Here is a 17,417-nt window from a genome sequence, read left to right on the forward strand (position 1 = left end):
GGGGAGAGTTTGACTGCTCAAATAAACATTCTTGGGAAAGCAGCCCAATCTTGTTGGATTTCCAGATTTTTAATACATTGTTTAAGTGCGCTAAGAGAAACCAAGATATTGGAGTTTTTGTGAGATGGTCCTGAACCATACTGATTTGAAATTGTGTTCTATAAGAAGAGATCTCAAACCCGTAGGGGAAAAGAGTAGTTTTAATCAATGTGCAAAAATGTAAATCCATACTCCTGTTTTGATTTTGGCTAGTCCTGCCTCCCTACTGCAATTGTGAAACAGTGCGCTACCTGAAATATGCTCTTAGGAATTTGGATTGCCATACCCAAAGGAGTAAAAGAGGAGTAAGATCCTATCTGAGCCCCAAAGAATAATTATGTGGGGTTCTTAGCTGAATATAACTTCAGTACTGCAGGAATATACTGTGCTCCTGGAAAAATAAAAATATTGAATTGCTATCTATATTCTGATCTGTAAACTTGCCTGAGATAAAAGATGTAGTGTATTGGATATTTCCATATAATATTCAATCATTTTTTATTTTAGCAAACCAATGATGGACTTACTGGTATACCTTTGTGCACAATACCATTTAAATCCTGCAAGCCACACTATTGATCTGATGTCACCTGAGAAGAAACCAATCAAATTCAAACCTAATACACCTATTGGGATGCTTGAAGTTGACCAAGTGATTTTAAAGCCAAAACAAATGGATAAGAAAAAGCCTATTCCTATCATCCCAGAGGTGAGAGAGTCAGTAAAGTCTTACCATTCCTCTACTTCATACGCTTTTTGTGTATTTAATTCTTAGGTGAATTTTTTTTCTAACGACTGTGGAGGTAACTTCAAAATTGTTCATTAAATTTTCTCTGAATTATAATTATCGTGGGTTTTGATTTGAGATACACACACATACACGTGTGTGTGTGTGTGTGTGTGTGTATATATATATATATATATGTAAGTGTGTGTGTGTGTGTGTGTGTGTGTGTGTGTATGTATGTGTATATGGCTTGGTCCGCCAGTTGCGCCCCTTCCTTGACCGGGATGCCTTATGCACGGTCACTCACACTCTGGTTACATCTCGTTTGGATTATTGCAATGCTCTCTACATGGGGCTGCCCTTGAGGTGCACCCGGAGGCTGCAGCTAGTCCAGAATGCAGCTGCGCGAGTAGTAACGGAAGCCACTCGTTGCTCCCATGTAACACCACTACTACGCAGTCTGCACTGGCTTCCTGTGGTCTTTCGGGTGCGCTTTAAGATTCTGGTTATCACCTTTAAAGCGCTCCATGGCTTAGGGCCCGGGTACTTACAGGACCGCCTGCTGTTACCTCATGCCTCCCACCGACCTGTACGCTCACACAGAGAAGGTCTTCTCAGGGTGCCGTCCGCCAAACAATGTTGGCTGGTGGCCCCCAGGGGTAGGGCCTTCTCTGTTGGAGCTCCTACGCTTTGGAACGAACTTCCCCCTGGTTTACGCCAAGTGCCTGATCTTCGGACTTTTCGCCGTGAGCTGAAAATGCATTTATTTATTCAAGCGGGACTGGATTAAAAGTTTTACTTAATTTTAACTGGGGTTAGTTATTAATTTTTAGGTAATGGGGTTTTAACATTTTAATGGTAATTTTAAATTTTGGCCTATTTAAATAAGTTTTTTAATTAATGTTTTTATCTTGTATGATATTTGTATTTTATCGGGCTGTAAACCGCCCTGAGTCCTTCGGGAGATAGGGCGGTATAAAAATTTGATTAAATAAATAAATATGTAGGTCTTTGGTTATTCGGGTTTTCTCCCGCATAAAATTGGAAGTGTCTTGGCGACGTTTTGACGAAGTCTCATTCGTCATCTTCAGGCTTCAGCTTCGTGCTTCTGGGAGCAATGTGTGATTGCAGCTGTTTCTTCCTTTTTAACTGCTAGTGGGGGTTTGAACTGATTGGGTGGGAGCTTGGCTGTGCTCTGATTGGATGGGGGTTTTTTTGTGCTCTGATTGGATGGGGGTGTGTCCTGTTTGGGTGGGGGCTTGGTTGTGCTCAGATTAGTCTGAGTTGCAGGGGGATTTGAGCTGGTGAGCTGCATTGCTGTTGTTTGGCTTCGTGTTTGTGGTCGTGCTACATCTTCATAGTGGGTGTCTGTCTGCTGTATGTATGGATTGGAGGGGTTTGAAATGGCTAATGTTGCAGCTGCGGTCTGGCTTCTGGTCCTTGGTCGTGCTTCATGATCAGTGTGGGCTTGGGTCTGCTTTCTGGGTGGATGTGTGGTAGTGACATCCTGTGTGGACCTCATGAGTGTGGGTCTGGTGTCATTCCTCGTGTTAGGGACTTGTTTGTCAATAAGGGCGGGTTTCCAAATGGCTGGTAGGCGGGAGGTATCATCTCGTTTGTTCATGCTGTGTGGGCGTTTTTCTATCTCGATGGCTTCTCTGATTATTCTGTTGTTAAAGTGTTCAGTTTTGGCGATAGTTCTGGTCTTTTTAAAGTCAATATCGTGTCCTGTGGCTTTAAGGTGTTGGACTAGGGAAGAAGACCCAAACAGGACACCCCCCCATCCAATCAGAGCACAAAAAAACCCCCATCCAATCAGAGCACAGCCAAGCTCCCACCCAATCAGTTCAAACCCCCACTAGCACTTAAAAAGGAAGAAACAGCTGCAATCACACATTGCTCCCAGAAACACAAAGCTGAAGCCTGAAGATGACAAATGAGACTTCGTCGAAACGTCGCCAAGACACTTCCAATTTTACGCGGGAGAAAACCCGAATAACCAAAGACCTACATACAAACACTCGCGAAAACCTCAGAAAACAAATATATATATATATATATGTATGTATGTATGTATTTATATATGTATGTATATGTGTATATATGTATGTATATATGTTAGAAAGCAGTAATATCCTGCTTTAGGCCATATCTATCTATCTTTCTTCTTCTTCTTCTTCTTCTCCTTCTCCTTCTCCTTCTCCTTCTCCTTCTCCTTCTTCTCCTTCTCCTTCTCCTTCTCCTCCTCCTCCTCCTCCTCCTCCTCCTTCTCCTTCTCCTTCTCCTTCTCCTCCTCCTTCTCCTTCTTCTTCTTCTATCTATATATATAAAAAAGGACCTATGTATGTATGTATATATATACGATCTAGCATAACTCTAGAACGGCTCCAGCAATTTCAACCAAACTTGGTACACAGATGACTTACTCTCTGGAAACAAATACTGTGGGGGTAAGACACCCCTGGTGTGTGTCTGTCTCTCTGTGTGTGTGTCTAAGTGTGTGTGTTCCAGCATAACTCTTGAAATCCCTCAAGCAATTTCAACCAAATTTGGTACACAGATGACTTACTCTCTGGAAACAAATACTGTGGGGGGTTAACACATTCCTAACACTCCTCTGTGTGTGTGTCTTTGTTTGTTCTACCATAACTCTGGAACTCCTCGAGCAATTTTAACCAAACTTGGTACACAGATGACTTACTCTCTGGAAAAAAATTTGAAAAAATTTTGAAAAAAAAATTGAGACTTGCATTCTCAATCATGATCAATAAGTCACAAGGTCAGTCTATTAAATACTGTGGAGTGGATTTGCAATCACCATGTTTCTCCCACAGATAACTTTATTTTGTTGGTTCACCACAGAATTTATTTATTCTTGCTCCTGGAGGTGAAACTAGAAATGTTGTTTATAATCAAGTTTTGTCTTAAATTAATATTATTCTTAATTTGAATAATATTTTACTTTATAATTTGTATACTGTGCTTATACTTTTAAAACCCTGTGAATAAAGTTGCATTGATTTGACACTAAAGATATAATTCATTCCTTTTCCTGTCTAATACAAGATTGGGATAAATAAATACCCAGGCAACTCCGGGTAATCATCATCAGCTAGTGTCAACTAAAGATACCAAGGTACTTGTGATCCTGCATAGTCAGCAGTTGTGGTTCCACAAAATTATTATTTTTTAATTCAGATGAACTGAAATTTCATGACATTTGAAATAAGAGTGCTTTAATCTTGTGAGATGTTGTATCCTTGTGCAAATTTTTGAGGTAAAATATTACAAGAATAACAGGAATATTTTAATATGCAATTAAAAAAATACTTTGACCACTAATGTATTGCTTATTTGTAAAGCTTATACTTCTCAAGCAGATAATCAAGGCAAAATCATGTTATTTGACCCATAAAAAGATCCATTGCTGATCCATATTTTAGATTCACCTATTCAGGTTGCAATTATTTGATTTGGGATTTACCTAGAGGAGATGAATGCTGCTTCTGTTTGTTTGCAACTTCTCCATAATATCCTAAAAATTGATCCTGGCAGGCCTTTCCTTTTAATAAGAGCAAATTGCACTTGATGTTATACTTACAACTGTTTCCTCTTTTCCTGAGAGGAAAGAATATTAATAGCTAAAAATAACCCTGCTCCAATTCGTGAATGAGGGAGGCCTAGCTTCGTATCTTATAGGGAACTGTGAAGTGTAATCAAATTTTCGTATATTCTTAGAAGACTTGAAGAAATATGGGAATGAATTACTACTCTATGATATTTTTCTTATGTATTGCAAACATGTTTTGTATTAATGGACTCTGTAGAGCTATTGTGCACAGTATGTTGAACTCTTTTTAAAAAATTATATTGTTTTAGCAAACTGTGAGAGTTGTGGTAAATTACAAGAAGACACAGAAGACAGTTGTCCGAGTTAGTCCTCATGCACCACTTCAAGAAATCGTGCATCTTATCGGCAGCAAATGTGATTTTGATCCTTTACACACTGTTTTGCTAAAGACCTATCAATCTCAAGAGGCTCTTGACCTGACAAAATCCCTTAATGACCTTGGACTCAGAGAATTATATGCGATGGATGTCAGCAGAGGTAAGACTTATGGGTTGTCTGTCTTCAGAGTTGTTTGCTGAAAGAAATGCTGTAAATATATTACATTTTTTTGGGATATAATTCTATTTCTGCATTCCCATTATTCATTTAAAATAAAAGACAATGCATGGTTGGTTTTTTTTAAAAAATAGTATAAATAATATATTAAGTTCATTTTCAATTTATATTGCTAGTTTATCTTCATAATATGTTAGATAAAGTAACTTTCTAATATTTCATAGTTCATATTTGCTAATTCTGGAATCCAAATCAGACAATTTTTCTATTACCACTTTTTACTAACTCTCATGTTCAAAGTTCATTCTGCTTCCCACTTTTCAGCTTTCAGGAACAATCCCGTCCCTAACTGATTGCTGACCATAAAAGGCATGGGAAACCAGTGCAAATGGTGTCAGATAAGCCATAAAGTAAGACTATCTGGGTTATGTCAGGGTTCCAAGTAATAGATCCACCGCAAGCAAAAACTCCGAGGCAGGTAGATTCCACAAAGAATAGCTTTATTGGAAATATCCAATTGGCACATATCTGGTGAAAACCGACTCTGAAGTCACCCACGGTTTTCATCTAATTAAAAGTAAAAGTTTTTCCCTCAATCCTAAACAATCAGTCACATGGCCCAATCAAAGCAGCCTCCACTGGTCAAGTGATATCACTCCTTCCTCCAGCCAGCTGTGAGAACGTCCTTGGTTCCAAGGAGAAAGTATTTCATTTTGACTACACAACCCCAGCTATCTCTAATCACCTCTCCCTATCCCTCGCTCCAGTGTGTAACACTGAAGCTCCAAGATGGCTTCAGCCAGGTCAGCTTCAGGGTTGACAGGTTATAGTATTGGAATAGGACTTAGGAGAAACTGGATGGTTTTAGGCCAGTCATACCATATCAGCCCAATCTATTTCTCTTGGTTGTTTTTAAGGCGTATTTTGGAGGAAAGTTAGTATGTGAGACTCTTAAGAAAATACTCTTGTTTAACAAAGGCTTTCATGAGTGGTTTAAGCAATACTTTATTCATTTATTTCTATCCTGTTTTTATTTTTACAAATTTCTCAAGGTGGAGAAAATTTTGAACAGACCTCCTTCCTCCTGTTTTCCCCACAGCAGTAACCCTGTGAGGTGGATTGGGCTGAGAGAGAGTGACTGGCCCAAAGTCACCCAGTCAGCTTTCATATATATGCTTCTGGGACATTTTATAGTGCACCAGTTGTATTGTCCACTAATTTACAGTATGGCCTTTCTAGATGGGATCAAATCAGTAGTGGGTTTGCTACCAGTTTGCTTGTGTGCATGCACGCAGAAGCATCCGGCCAGGTGGGTAGAGCTTCCCGGCACCACCGCTACCGGTTCGCCTGATCCGGGGTGAACCGGTAACAACCCACTACTGGATCAAATAGATTTTTTTTTCATCTTGTCTGTGTAACCTTCAGCTGTTCTTTTGAACTTTGTAAAGAAGCATTTTAAATACAATTAAATTTGCATTTCTTTTTGTCTCTCTAGTCACGCCAACTACTGAATACACCTTGTCTTCATTACAAGGTAAATCATCTTGAACTTAGAGATACAAACAATAAAACACTAAGATTCACAACTATTCTTGTTCAATGATGTTAGAATCCACAATACTAATTATCATTTATCTAAATGGGATAACACTGATATAGGATTACTTTTCAGTGTTCAGATAACTGTTGAACGACAATAGAGTAATTGTGCTTAATTCTTTCTTTGAAATTACCTGAGAAGTGGCATAAGGACTGGAGGAGAAAGAAAAAAAAATTATGACTTTCCACTCTTAGTAAATATCTCTTTTTGTAGAAACTCAATTTTGACCAGTCTCCTCCAAATTAATAAATGTGAAAAAATGTAATAAATTGTATTTGTATAAAATCAATGCTCATCATAATGATAAAAAATGAAAGAGAGAAAGGGGAAACAGGTATCTAGAAAACCTATTATTTACTACTCTGAAGATTATGATTTGTTTTCTTAAAAATCTCCTTTATGGGAAAAACAAATCCTAATTCAAATGTTGACAGATGGTACGTATCAGTACTGTATTCCATTGTTGCAAATGGATCGTGATGCCTGATGCTTTGATGTCATCCAAATTCTAGGAATATAGCAAAATAAAAATAAACCTCAAATAGTATTGATGAAAGAAATTGGCTCTGTAAACTTGGAATAAAATTGTTAGTTAGTAGATCCGAAATCTGTATATATTTTCTAAACTAGTATAATATTTTGCTTAATTTCTTTAAGTACAAAGGAATATCAATATCTTAGTAGACTTCTTTGCCTTTCCCCAATATGGTTCCCTGAAAGTTATTTTTATTTCAATCCCCTTCTCCCCCCCTCCCCACTTTTTCCCATTTTTTGCATCAGTAGAACCTAAGTAGGACATCGACAGATGTGACATAATATTTTTACTTTTTAAAATATTAATAACAGTGGAGTCTCCTTTGTATCATGTAATATTAAAAGGTTAGGGTTCCAGCTAAGGATAATCAAGTGTTGGAAGTTTTAAAGAGATGGAAGCTAGAATTGCTTGCTTTCTGAGGAGACTCATATTTTTACCCAGAAATAATCTAACTTTTACAAGAAGATTGGGTAAATTGATATAGGTAACAACTCTAAACATGAAGGAAATATTGCCATTTTAATTAGTAGATTTTCTAAAATGTTTGTTGAAGAAGGATTTTTTGATGGAGAAGATTATGACCAGTTGATTAATCAATGTTTAGTACTCCTGATTTTATGTAGCTTGATTCTCCAGAACAAATGCATAGCTGTTTTCAAGATCTGTATAATAAGCTTCTAGATCAGTTACCGTATATACTCGAATATAAGCCGATCCGAGTATAAGCCGAGGTCCCCAATTTTACCCCAAAAACTGGGGTAAACTGGGGACTCGAGTATAAGCCGAGGGTGGGAAATGAGGCACCTACCGGTTGGGGAAACCCTCCCTCCCTCAGCTGAGAAGGCTGGCGGCTCCCCCGCCCCGCCCTCTCACTGCACCGGCAGGGCTTCCCTCCGGTAAAATGTGAAAAAAAGAAAAAAAAAAACTCGAGTATAAGCCGTATATACTCGAGTATAAGCCGAGGGGCTTAAAAAAAAAACAAAACTCGAGTATAAGCCGTATAGACCCGAGTATAAGCCGAGGGGACGTTTTTCAGCACAAAAAACGTGCTGAAAAACTCGGCTTATACTCGAGTATATACGGTATTTGAATCAAACTCCAGACCCCTTTTAGATGGCAGCGACTCCCAAATTATATTCTTGCATTCATAACACTTTTCACAATTATGTATGGTTTTAATTTAGTAACTATTTGACATTCTTCTCATCTTTCCAAACTATCATATGCTTTCTTTTATATATAGAAATGAATATATATATGAATAAAAAAATAGATAGATAGATAGATAGATACATAGATAGATAGATAGATAGATAGATAGATAGATAGATAGATAACATACAGTTATAATTGGTGTGTATTGCTTTAATTTGGGGGTTAAGACTCTGGCCTTTTTATTTTTTTAGTTTTGTGGTGATATATGTATCTATACAGTATAGAAATATACTGTATATAGCACATAGAAATTCAGATACATTTATTTGGGGCCAGGGAAATGAGATCTTTAGGATTACTTTCAGTTGCCCTTGGTAATCCTACCCTGACCAAATGGGGATGCTAGATACTATAGACTTTTATATTTTCTTTCTTGGTTGGGATGGCTTTCATTCAGAGTTTATGCAGAATGCCTGTTTGTCAACTTTGGACAATCTTATCTCTCTAGCACCATTTGCAATGGGAAGTAATTTTTACTGTGCTAAATCATTTATTCATTACCAGTTGCCTCTTTGTTGCAAAGAGCCTGAACTGACTTATTCAATTTTTAAAAATTGTTCTTATTGTAAAAAAAAAAATCCCACTAATAAAAAAATATCCAGCATTCAGCCTTTAGAAGCTGATTAGCTTTTTAGAAGGCTAGACAAGGAATAATGGATGGAAACTGATCAAGAAAGAGATTCAACCTAGAAATAAGGAGAAATTTTCTGACAGTGAGAACAATCAACCAATGAAATAGTTTGCCTTCAGAAATTGTGGGAGCTTCATCACTGGAGGCTTTCAAGAAGAGACTGGACTGCCATTTGTCAGAAGTGGTGTAGGGCCATGATGGTGAACCTATGGCATGCTCTGCCGCACATGCGCACATGCCTCCCGCCAGCCAGCTGGTCTTCGGGTCTCTGCCATGCATGCACGGGCGAACAGGGCGCATGTGGGGGCCGTGTGTGCGGGGGCAGGGCTCATACATGGTGCGTGCATGCATGGGGCCCACATGCGAAGGGGGTACATGTACATGCACATGCGTGGGGTGGGGCACACAGGAGAGGCTGTGCACACATGCATGAGGTGTACATGTGGGGCTGGGCATGCGCGGGAGGTGCATGCACGGCTGTGTGTGCATTGCATTTTGGGAGTTGAGGCACGCGTGCGCTTTGGGCACTCGGTCTGGAAAAAGTTAGCCATCACTGGTGTAGGGTCTCCTGCTTGGGCGGGGGGTTGGACTAGATGACCTACAAGGTCCCTTCCAACTCTGTTAATCTGTAGAAGGAATTATGATATAGTATAGGTATAATAGTTACTTCCCAGACTACTGAAAATTGAGGAGATTGTTAGGTAAACAGGTAGCTGTACATTTTTCTGTTTTTCAGTGACAATGCCCACCACTGTTCACAGGAAGGCTATTAGAAGAAAAATGAAAAACCCTCTGCTCTGATGCATTGATTTTAAATGCAGACTAATTCAATTGCTTGGATTCATATAACCCCATTCATTTCTTTGCAATAAATCTTGCTAAGGGCAATTCTTTGAGAATTTTGCATAGAAAGAATCAACTTTGAGTTTTAAACTGCTTTTATTTTATATATTAATCAGAAAAAGATATGCAGATTTTATCTATTTGATATAGATAAAATAGTTTGAATCTAAAATGGTAGAAAATGTGTCAGACTAAATGTCCTGTTCAAGATTTATTATCTATATTGCATAATAGTTTCCCATTGATACTACTGAACATTGTACTGATTTTCAAAGATCTATTATATAATAGAAAGAGAGGTGCAGTGAAGAAAATATGAATAGAAACTAGAAGTTGTGACATGAAGATACTTTTTTTTAAAGACTCTTTTCAGAATGCACAAAATTCAGAGAATTTGAAGGAGAAAGAATATAAAGGATTCTTTGGCATTTTTCAACGGAGCAAAAAGAAACGACAACAGGTAACAAACATATAAATGTTTATAATTATGATAAGGTAGAAGGTAAGCTTGAGCAGGTCATTTTGAGCTGGCCTGGATAGTTTGTCCTGCTAAGTTAACTGGAGTGGTTATTTTTTTAGCCCAGTAACTTCTTTCAGTTTCTCTCATAGGGCAAGTGGCTCATATTTCCTGATCTTTCCTGATCAAAAGTCATGAAGTATCCCTATTTCTTTGTTTCTAGGAAATACTCTCTTACACACATAACATGCATCCTCAGTATATCAGTTCCAGCGCTTCCTTATTATCCAAAGATTGCAGCCTAAGGGAACTATTCCATCCAAGCTCCCAAGACCCTAGTTTTGAGCTGCTTCTTAGATTTTGTTGTTAGTTGCGAAGTCATGTCCGACCCATTGCGACCCCATGGACAATGTTCCTCCAGGCCTTCCTTTCCTCTGCCATCCTCTGGAGTCCATTTAAGCTCACGCCTACTGCTTCAGTGACTCCATTCATCCACCTCATTCTCTGTCGTCCCCTTCTTCTTTTGCCCCTTAGATTTTACCATTGTGCAAATATTAATATTGTCACATCTCCCCCTTGCCTATAGAATAAGACCGTCTGTGGTTCTGTCTTACTCTTCCCACTCAGTGTAATGGATTTTCTGAGCTTGGGAATGAGAATATTTGCAAAACATTGCAGAACCAGAATATAACAGAATTGTTGACAAATGGAAAGATTGAAAATTGTTGATAGGTGAAAATTTAAATTATAAATAAATAAGAATAGATTATATTTGTCATTACATTATATTTGTCTCATGTAAATAGCTAGCTAGTTTCCCCGTAGACTGTGGTGTCAAATTCAATTTCATTGAGGGCTATATCTGGGTTATGTTTGACCTCGGGCTGGTTGAGTGTGGCAGGGTGGGTGTGGCCAGTTCAGCGTCACTCATGTCAGGGCGCCTGTGGTGCCCCAAGCGGTCTGCTAGTGAAAACAGAGCTCAGGAGGGCCATACAGCACCCTGTTTATGCTACATTTGAATGTGGCCTTGTAATGTGAATAATTCTTGATTTAAAGAAGTTGGATGATTGAAAATCTAATCATTTTTTCCCTATCTCCACCTCAACCTCAATAAGACGGCCAGTGCTCCTGCAACACCACTCATAAACAAGCCAAGGCCAGCCTTTGCTGTGAGATCCAGTTCAATTTCAAAACAGTACGACTCAAACACTCTGCCCTCTGAAATGCCCAAAAAGCGCCGAGCGCCTTTGCCTCCCATGCCTGCTTCTCAAAGTGTGCCCCAGGATCTTGCTCAAAGCCAGGACAAACCTAAGATCTGTATGCTGAAATCCAGTAGTGTGGATGAAACTGATAAGGTTGGTCATTAACCTTTTGCTCTTTATTTCTCGCTGGGAATAATTTTAAAATAATGTCTGAATAGTTTAATGAGAATAATCACCATCATACCTCCCAATTAAATTGTGAGAGTTGACTTGAGCCAAATTTAGATGATAAATCAACCATGGCCACAAAATTACTTCTTTATGTTCAGATTTCACACTGAGCATAATAGATCAATGACATCACCAAGTATTGCGGGCCTAATTAGCAAAGAAAACTCAAGACCATATTGGTTGGAAACATGTAGAAGAGGCCTTCATCCTGCAGTGGATAGACAATGGCTAAGATAATGATGATGATGATGATGATAAATATATCGGACACGTAGACAGGGTAGATCATAAGAAATTTATGAGTTTGGGATGTAACCCTGTGTTTCAAGTTTTTTTTTACATTTATGGTAATAAGACATGGAGGAACACGCTAAAACTTTGCTCCTATTAAAATCCTTGAAGAAAACTTCCAAATCAAAGTGTATATTCTTATACTTTCAAATGAAATATGTGGACATCTGATAATTCTGCTTAGGGAGGAATTCATTATTCATAGAATCCTTCTTCACTCAAAAGTAGCATTTATTATCAGATTTCTAAAGCAGTGACTTTAGATATTAACCTTTAATTTGTAGATGGAAGTTAAATATTAATATTAAGTGCTGAAAAAGCTTAATATGATCAAAACAGTTCAGTAATCATAAGTTTAACTAGTTGCATTGGTTGTTTAAAATTGTATTTTGAAGCAATATCAAATTGCAATTCGATTTCAGCTTTCCCAATCAAACAGATAGTTTCTGTATTTTCATTAAATGTGAAAAAGTATAGTTTAAGTATAAAATGAAAAAAGATTTGAAAATTTATCTTTTCCAGATTGTCTTCCTCATCCCTTTATGAAAAATATAGTTAAATACATTACTGGAAAAAAGTTTCCCAAGTAGTTCAAACCATTGCATTATTAGAAACATGTCCGATCCTTTAAAAAAAATCAAATTTTACTTACTGGGAGAACATGAGATGTTTAAAACCAATGTTTTTATCTTAATAACCTTGCCTGTTTCTATAATAAAGCATTTTAATGAAGTTATAAAGGAGGCTGCCAGGTCAAATCAATCTATATAAACCCCATACATGCTGAATTTATTCCAGCATAGTTTGAGGGGGGAAATTAATGCCGTTAGTAATATCTTAGTAAAGCATAGATTCTCAGTTGTGAATTCCAATTAAAAATCAAAGCTAAGTATATCAGCGTAAATGGGAATATGTGTACTGAGACAACACTTTGAATCTAGAATAAAAGGCATTTTTCTAATATCCTAGAATATATGAGCATGCTGTACAGATGAAGAGAAAGTGAAAGAAGAAAAGGAAAACCAGGCCCAGTAGATGAATGGAACATAAGTGCAATCAGTGAATAGTATTTTTGTTCGCCTAAAAGTATAACAGTTATTTCAATTTTTTATAAAGCCTTAACCACAAGAGTGCGCTGTTTAACAGAGGTTTGGCAATCTGTAACTTTAAAAAAAATCAGTTTTCCTTTGGGAAAAGGCAGTGGCCATCTCAGTGCATTGTCCAAATAATATCAAAGTAAACTGGTTATGGCAGTTAAGAATCTGTAAGCAGCTGTGTAAAGCAAGCCTAAATTTATGCCTGTCCAGATGTCTTAATCTGGTTTGTACTTTGGCACACTCCTGGTAAAGCTGTGTCCTGGGAAATGCACCAGCTCTAGAATAATAGATGAAGCATTCGTAGAACCAGATAATATTTGTACCCATAGCAGCTCCATCTTGGAGTCACAGTTTGTTGTGGTCGACCCAGTCACTCACAGCCTCCAGACACGGAGTCAAGCCTTCAACCTCATCTCCTAATCCAAAATCCTCTCAACAGGCCATACTTTTTTCATTGATCATCTTTATTTTTTAAAAAAAATTTAAATTTATTTTTATTTGTCAAACACAACAGTATATATAAGTATAAGCATGAAATAACTATACAAATTGGATACAATCAAAGGGAACATTAGGACAGGAACGGTAGGCACGCTGGTGCTCTTATGCATGCCCCTTATAATATTATATATAATATAATAGAATAGAATAGAATAGAATAGAATTTATTGGCCAAGTGTGATTGGACACACAAGGAATTTGTCTTGGTGCATATGCTCTCAGTGTACATAAAAGAAAAGATACGTTCATCAAGGTACAACATTTACAACACAATTGATGATCAATATATCAATATAAATCATAAGGATTGCCAGCAACAAGTTATAGTCATACAGTCATAAGTGGAAAGAGATTGGTGATGGGAACTATGAAACGATTAATAGTAGTGCAGATTCAGTAAATAGTCTGACAGTGTTGAGGGAATTATTTGTTTAGCAGAGTGATGGCCTTCGGGAAAAAACTGTTCTTGTGTCTAGTTGTTCTGGTGTGCAGTGCTCTATAGCGTCGTTTTGAGGGTAGGAGTTGAAACAGTTTATGTCCAGGATGCGAGGGATCTGCAAATATTTTCACGGCTCTCTTCTTGATTCGTGCAGTATACAGGTCCTCAATGGAAGGCAAGTTGGTAGCAATTATTTTTTCTGCAGTTCTAATTATCCTCTGAAGTCTGTGTTTTTCTTGTTGGGTTGCAGAACCGAACCAGACAGTTATAGAGGTGCAAATGACAGACTCAATAATTCCTCTGTAGAACTGGATCAGCAGCTCCTTGGGCAGTTTGAGCTTACTGAGTTGGCGCAGAAAGAACATTCTTTGTTGTCCTTTTTTAATGATGTTTTGATGTTAGCTGTCCATTTGAGACCTTGCGATATGATAGAACCCAGAAATTTGAAGGTTTCTACTGTTGATACTGTGTTGTCAAGTATTGTGAGAGGTGGAAGTATGGAAGGGTTTTTCCTAAAATCTACCACCATTTCTACGGTTTTGAGTGTGTTCAGTTCCAGATTGTTTTGGTTGCACCACAAGGCTAGTCGTTCGACCTCACGTCTATATGCGGATTCGTCATTGTCTCGAATGAGACCAATCACTGTTGTGTCATCTGCGAACTTCAGTAGCTTAACAAATGGATCATTGGAGATGCAGTCATTGGTATACAGAGAGAAGAGAAGTGGGGAGAGCACACAGCCTTGGGGGGCCCCTGTGCTAATTGTACAGGTATTTGATGTGATCTTGCTTAGCTTCACCTGCTGCTTCCTGTTTGTTAGGAAGCTTGTGATCCACTTACAAGTCTGTTCCGGTACCTGTAGCTGGTTTAGCTTAGTTAGAATATCTTTATATCTATTTCTGCCATTCCAATTGGTTAATTGGTCCACATCTCCCCTTTCTTCTATCTGGTGGTCCTTCAGGTCCCCACTCTTTCATTTTCATGCATATATCTCTGCACTCTGACTTCCATTGCTCTCCTTTCCATCCTTTATACTGCTCTCCAACTTTCCAGTTGTTTCTCTATATATTTCTCCACAATAAATGTTTCGTTTCCCACCCCCACCCCCACCCCGATGTGCTTTCCATCATAGTATGCAAGCTTCTTAGCCCTCTTTACGTAACTACTAGCAACTGGAAGCTGCAGTCACCCACTGGCCCACATTTTTAGCAGTGTTCTAACCTAGGCTTCCTGAGACAGTAAAAAGCACACGATTAGTCACAAAAACCCTCTTTTTATTCCAACGGCTGTGAATTATGTTCATTCACAGTCCGTAATGAGTCACAAATACTTTGTAAAGTGTCCGACAGAAGTCAGCCACAATCCTTCAGGATAAGGCTGATAAGCACCCACCTTTATCTCCCTTGACATGCTACCAAAGACCTAATTGGCAATTGGTTTTGCAAGACCACACGGAGCACAGAGTCAAAACGGAGCTTCAGAATTTAAATCGACCAAAATGAACAAAGTTGCTTCCTGCAAAGGCCCACGCGCCTTTGCTCCTCCTTTATGTCTTATGGGAGGAGCCAATCATCTCCAAGCCCTACTCCCAAGTTGTCCCTTTTGTTTTAACTGTTCTTGCCTTCTGGCAGCTCTGTGCATGCGCGTACTGGGAACAGGCTCCACCTGTTCCTCTGCCTTGCTGATATCCAACTCTGGAGGCTTCAGAGGCAGCACATAACTCCCAGATGGCCCTGGCCCCCTCTCTGCCTCTGACACAGAGCCCTCATCCAAGTCTTCTCCAAACTCCAGGACTGGCCCATGTTCCTTCCCAATCTCCTCACTGTCCAACTCTGCTGCCTGCTTCACAGCTGCCGCCAGACCACAACAAGCAGCCTGTGAGGGACTTCAAGGTAACTACTGCTTTCAGATAAGGGTTGCTGGTAGGCTACATTCAGAATGATGATTTACCATCGTAATGGGAAATAAAATCATAATACTTTTGTTCTGAAAGCCACTTGAAATTTTTATTCTGTGAAATGCTTACAATAGTTTTTCTATTTTGGTTTTCACAATGTCTCATCCCTTTCTTTAGCTCCCAGTTGCTCTTTTGCGGTCACTGAGTCCTTTCCATAGACTGATTTCACATTCTGACTGAATGTTTTGCAGATCAAATCTTGCTACTCTTCCTTTAAGTACTTTAACCTACTTTCCTAAATATGTGATGTCAGCGATTCATGGTCTGTTCCACAATGTGCACCTGGAGTTGTCCTGGATTATTGGATTACACTTTTTGTTTTTTCTATTTCCTATTATGTAGTTAATTTAATTCCAATGTAGCTTATCCACTGATGTCCAATATTTATATTTGTATTTATATTCCTTGCAGGAATATAAGTTGCAATAATCAAAAAATTCTCTTCCTAAAACTTTACAAACTTATCTCCTACATAATTGACCTTATCCTGTTTAAGTAATTCCAGCTTTAGTTCTCTAATTACTGACTGGTACTATTACATTTTTTGTAAGACGTTGTTTAGACATTTCTTTTAAAAACACTTTATAATTTGCCAAAACATTCTTCTATGCCTGTCTCCATTTCATGTTCAGTGCAACATTGTACATTCTATAACATTGATACTAATGGAATATCCACTAATATTGTTAGATATGATTATTGTTAATTGAGATATAGTGGGATACGTATACCTCCTTGAGTATTAGGCTATTCTATTCTCCCATAAAATCGCATGTCCTTTTTAAAAATATTTTTTGTTGAAGAGTTTAATAATAGTAAAAAGATAATACAAATTGAAATCAGAAAGGGGAAAAAATGTTTAAATTCCATCAAGGGTTTACACAATGAATAGAAATATTTCATATTTTAACCTTGATCAGACAAGCAACTTTATATCCCTTTCTTTTACTTCTGACAGTCTTATGTTTAATTCCTCAAGTCGCTGCAATAGGATTGAACCTTCTTTCAAACTTACTTTCTCTCATCTCAAGAGATTTATTCTAGGCTTTAGAAACCCTCTTTTGTAAATCTAATGGTAAATCTTGTCTAGGACATGGTTTCATATCGTGAAAATTACATAGAAACATCTGGTTTAAAGTTGCCCATTACTATTCATCCAGGTTCTCCTGTCCTAAAACTTGCAATCTGCAGAGCTTCATTTCTTGGTTCATGCTTCTCACATTACATTTTTTTAACTGTGTACATATTTGTAAAATGTAGAAGTTCTCTTTCAATTTTAGGGACTTCCTTGCAATATTTCTCTAGCTAAATCATCTCTTCTCTTACATCTGAAAGTTCAGCATTCTTCCTTGTTAATTAAAGTGAGGGGACTAATAAAATTTAGTGGATTGATTATCTGACCCCTGTGTCTTTGTCTCCTGTTTTTCAGACAGTTTTGAGACTGTGCTCTGTCTCATACAGCCACTGCTGAGGTATAGCTTAAAAGGAGAATGCAGAGTGACTTGTTATATTATCTTAGTGCTAGA

The 17,417-nt window shown here is 38.0% G+C and overlaps 1 protein-coding gene across 9 annotated transcripts in view; it reads left to right on the top strand.

Moving 5' to 3' along the window:
* COBLL1 (cordon-bleu WH2 repeat protein like 1) overlaps positions 1-17,417 on the top strand; it is a 121,986-nt gene that overhangs the window by 82,842 nt on the left and 21,727 nt on the right. For all 9 annotated transcript variants that reach the window (XM_058191570.1, XM_058191535.1, XM_058191544.1 and 6 more), the window contains 5 exons: positions 547-748; positions 4,646-4,874; positions 6,388-6,426; positions 10,079-10,176; positions 11,289-11,528. In XM_058191570.1, the coding sequence (XP_058047553.1) occupies positions 547-748; positions 4,646-4,874; positions 6,388-6,426; positions 10,079-10,176; positions 11,289-11,528 (808 nt within the window). The remainder of the gene's footprint in view (positions 1-546; positions 749-4,645; positions 4,875-6,387; positions 6,427-10,078; positions 10,177-11,288; positions 11,529-17,417) is intronic.

Source organism: Ahaetulla prasina, chromosome 1 (genome assembly GCF_028640845.1).
Source record: "Ahaetulla prasina isolate Xishuangbanna chromosome 1, ASM2864084v1, whole genome shotgun sequence".
Lineage (NCBI taxonomy): Eukaryota > Metazoa > Chordata > Lepidosauria > Squamata > Colubridae > Ahaetulla > Ahaetulla prasina.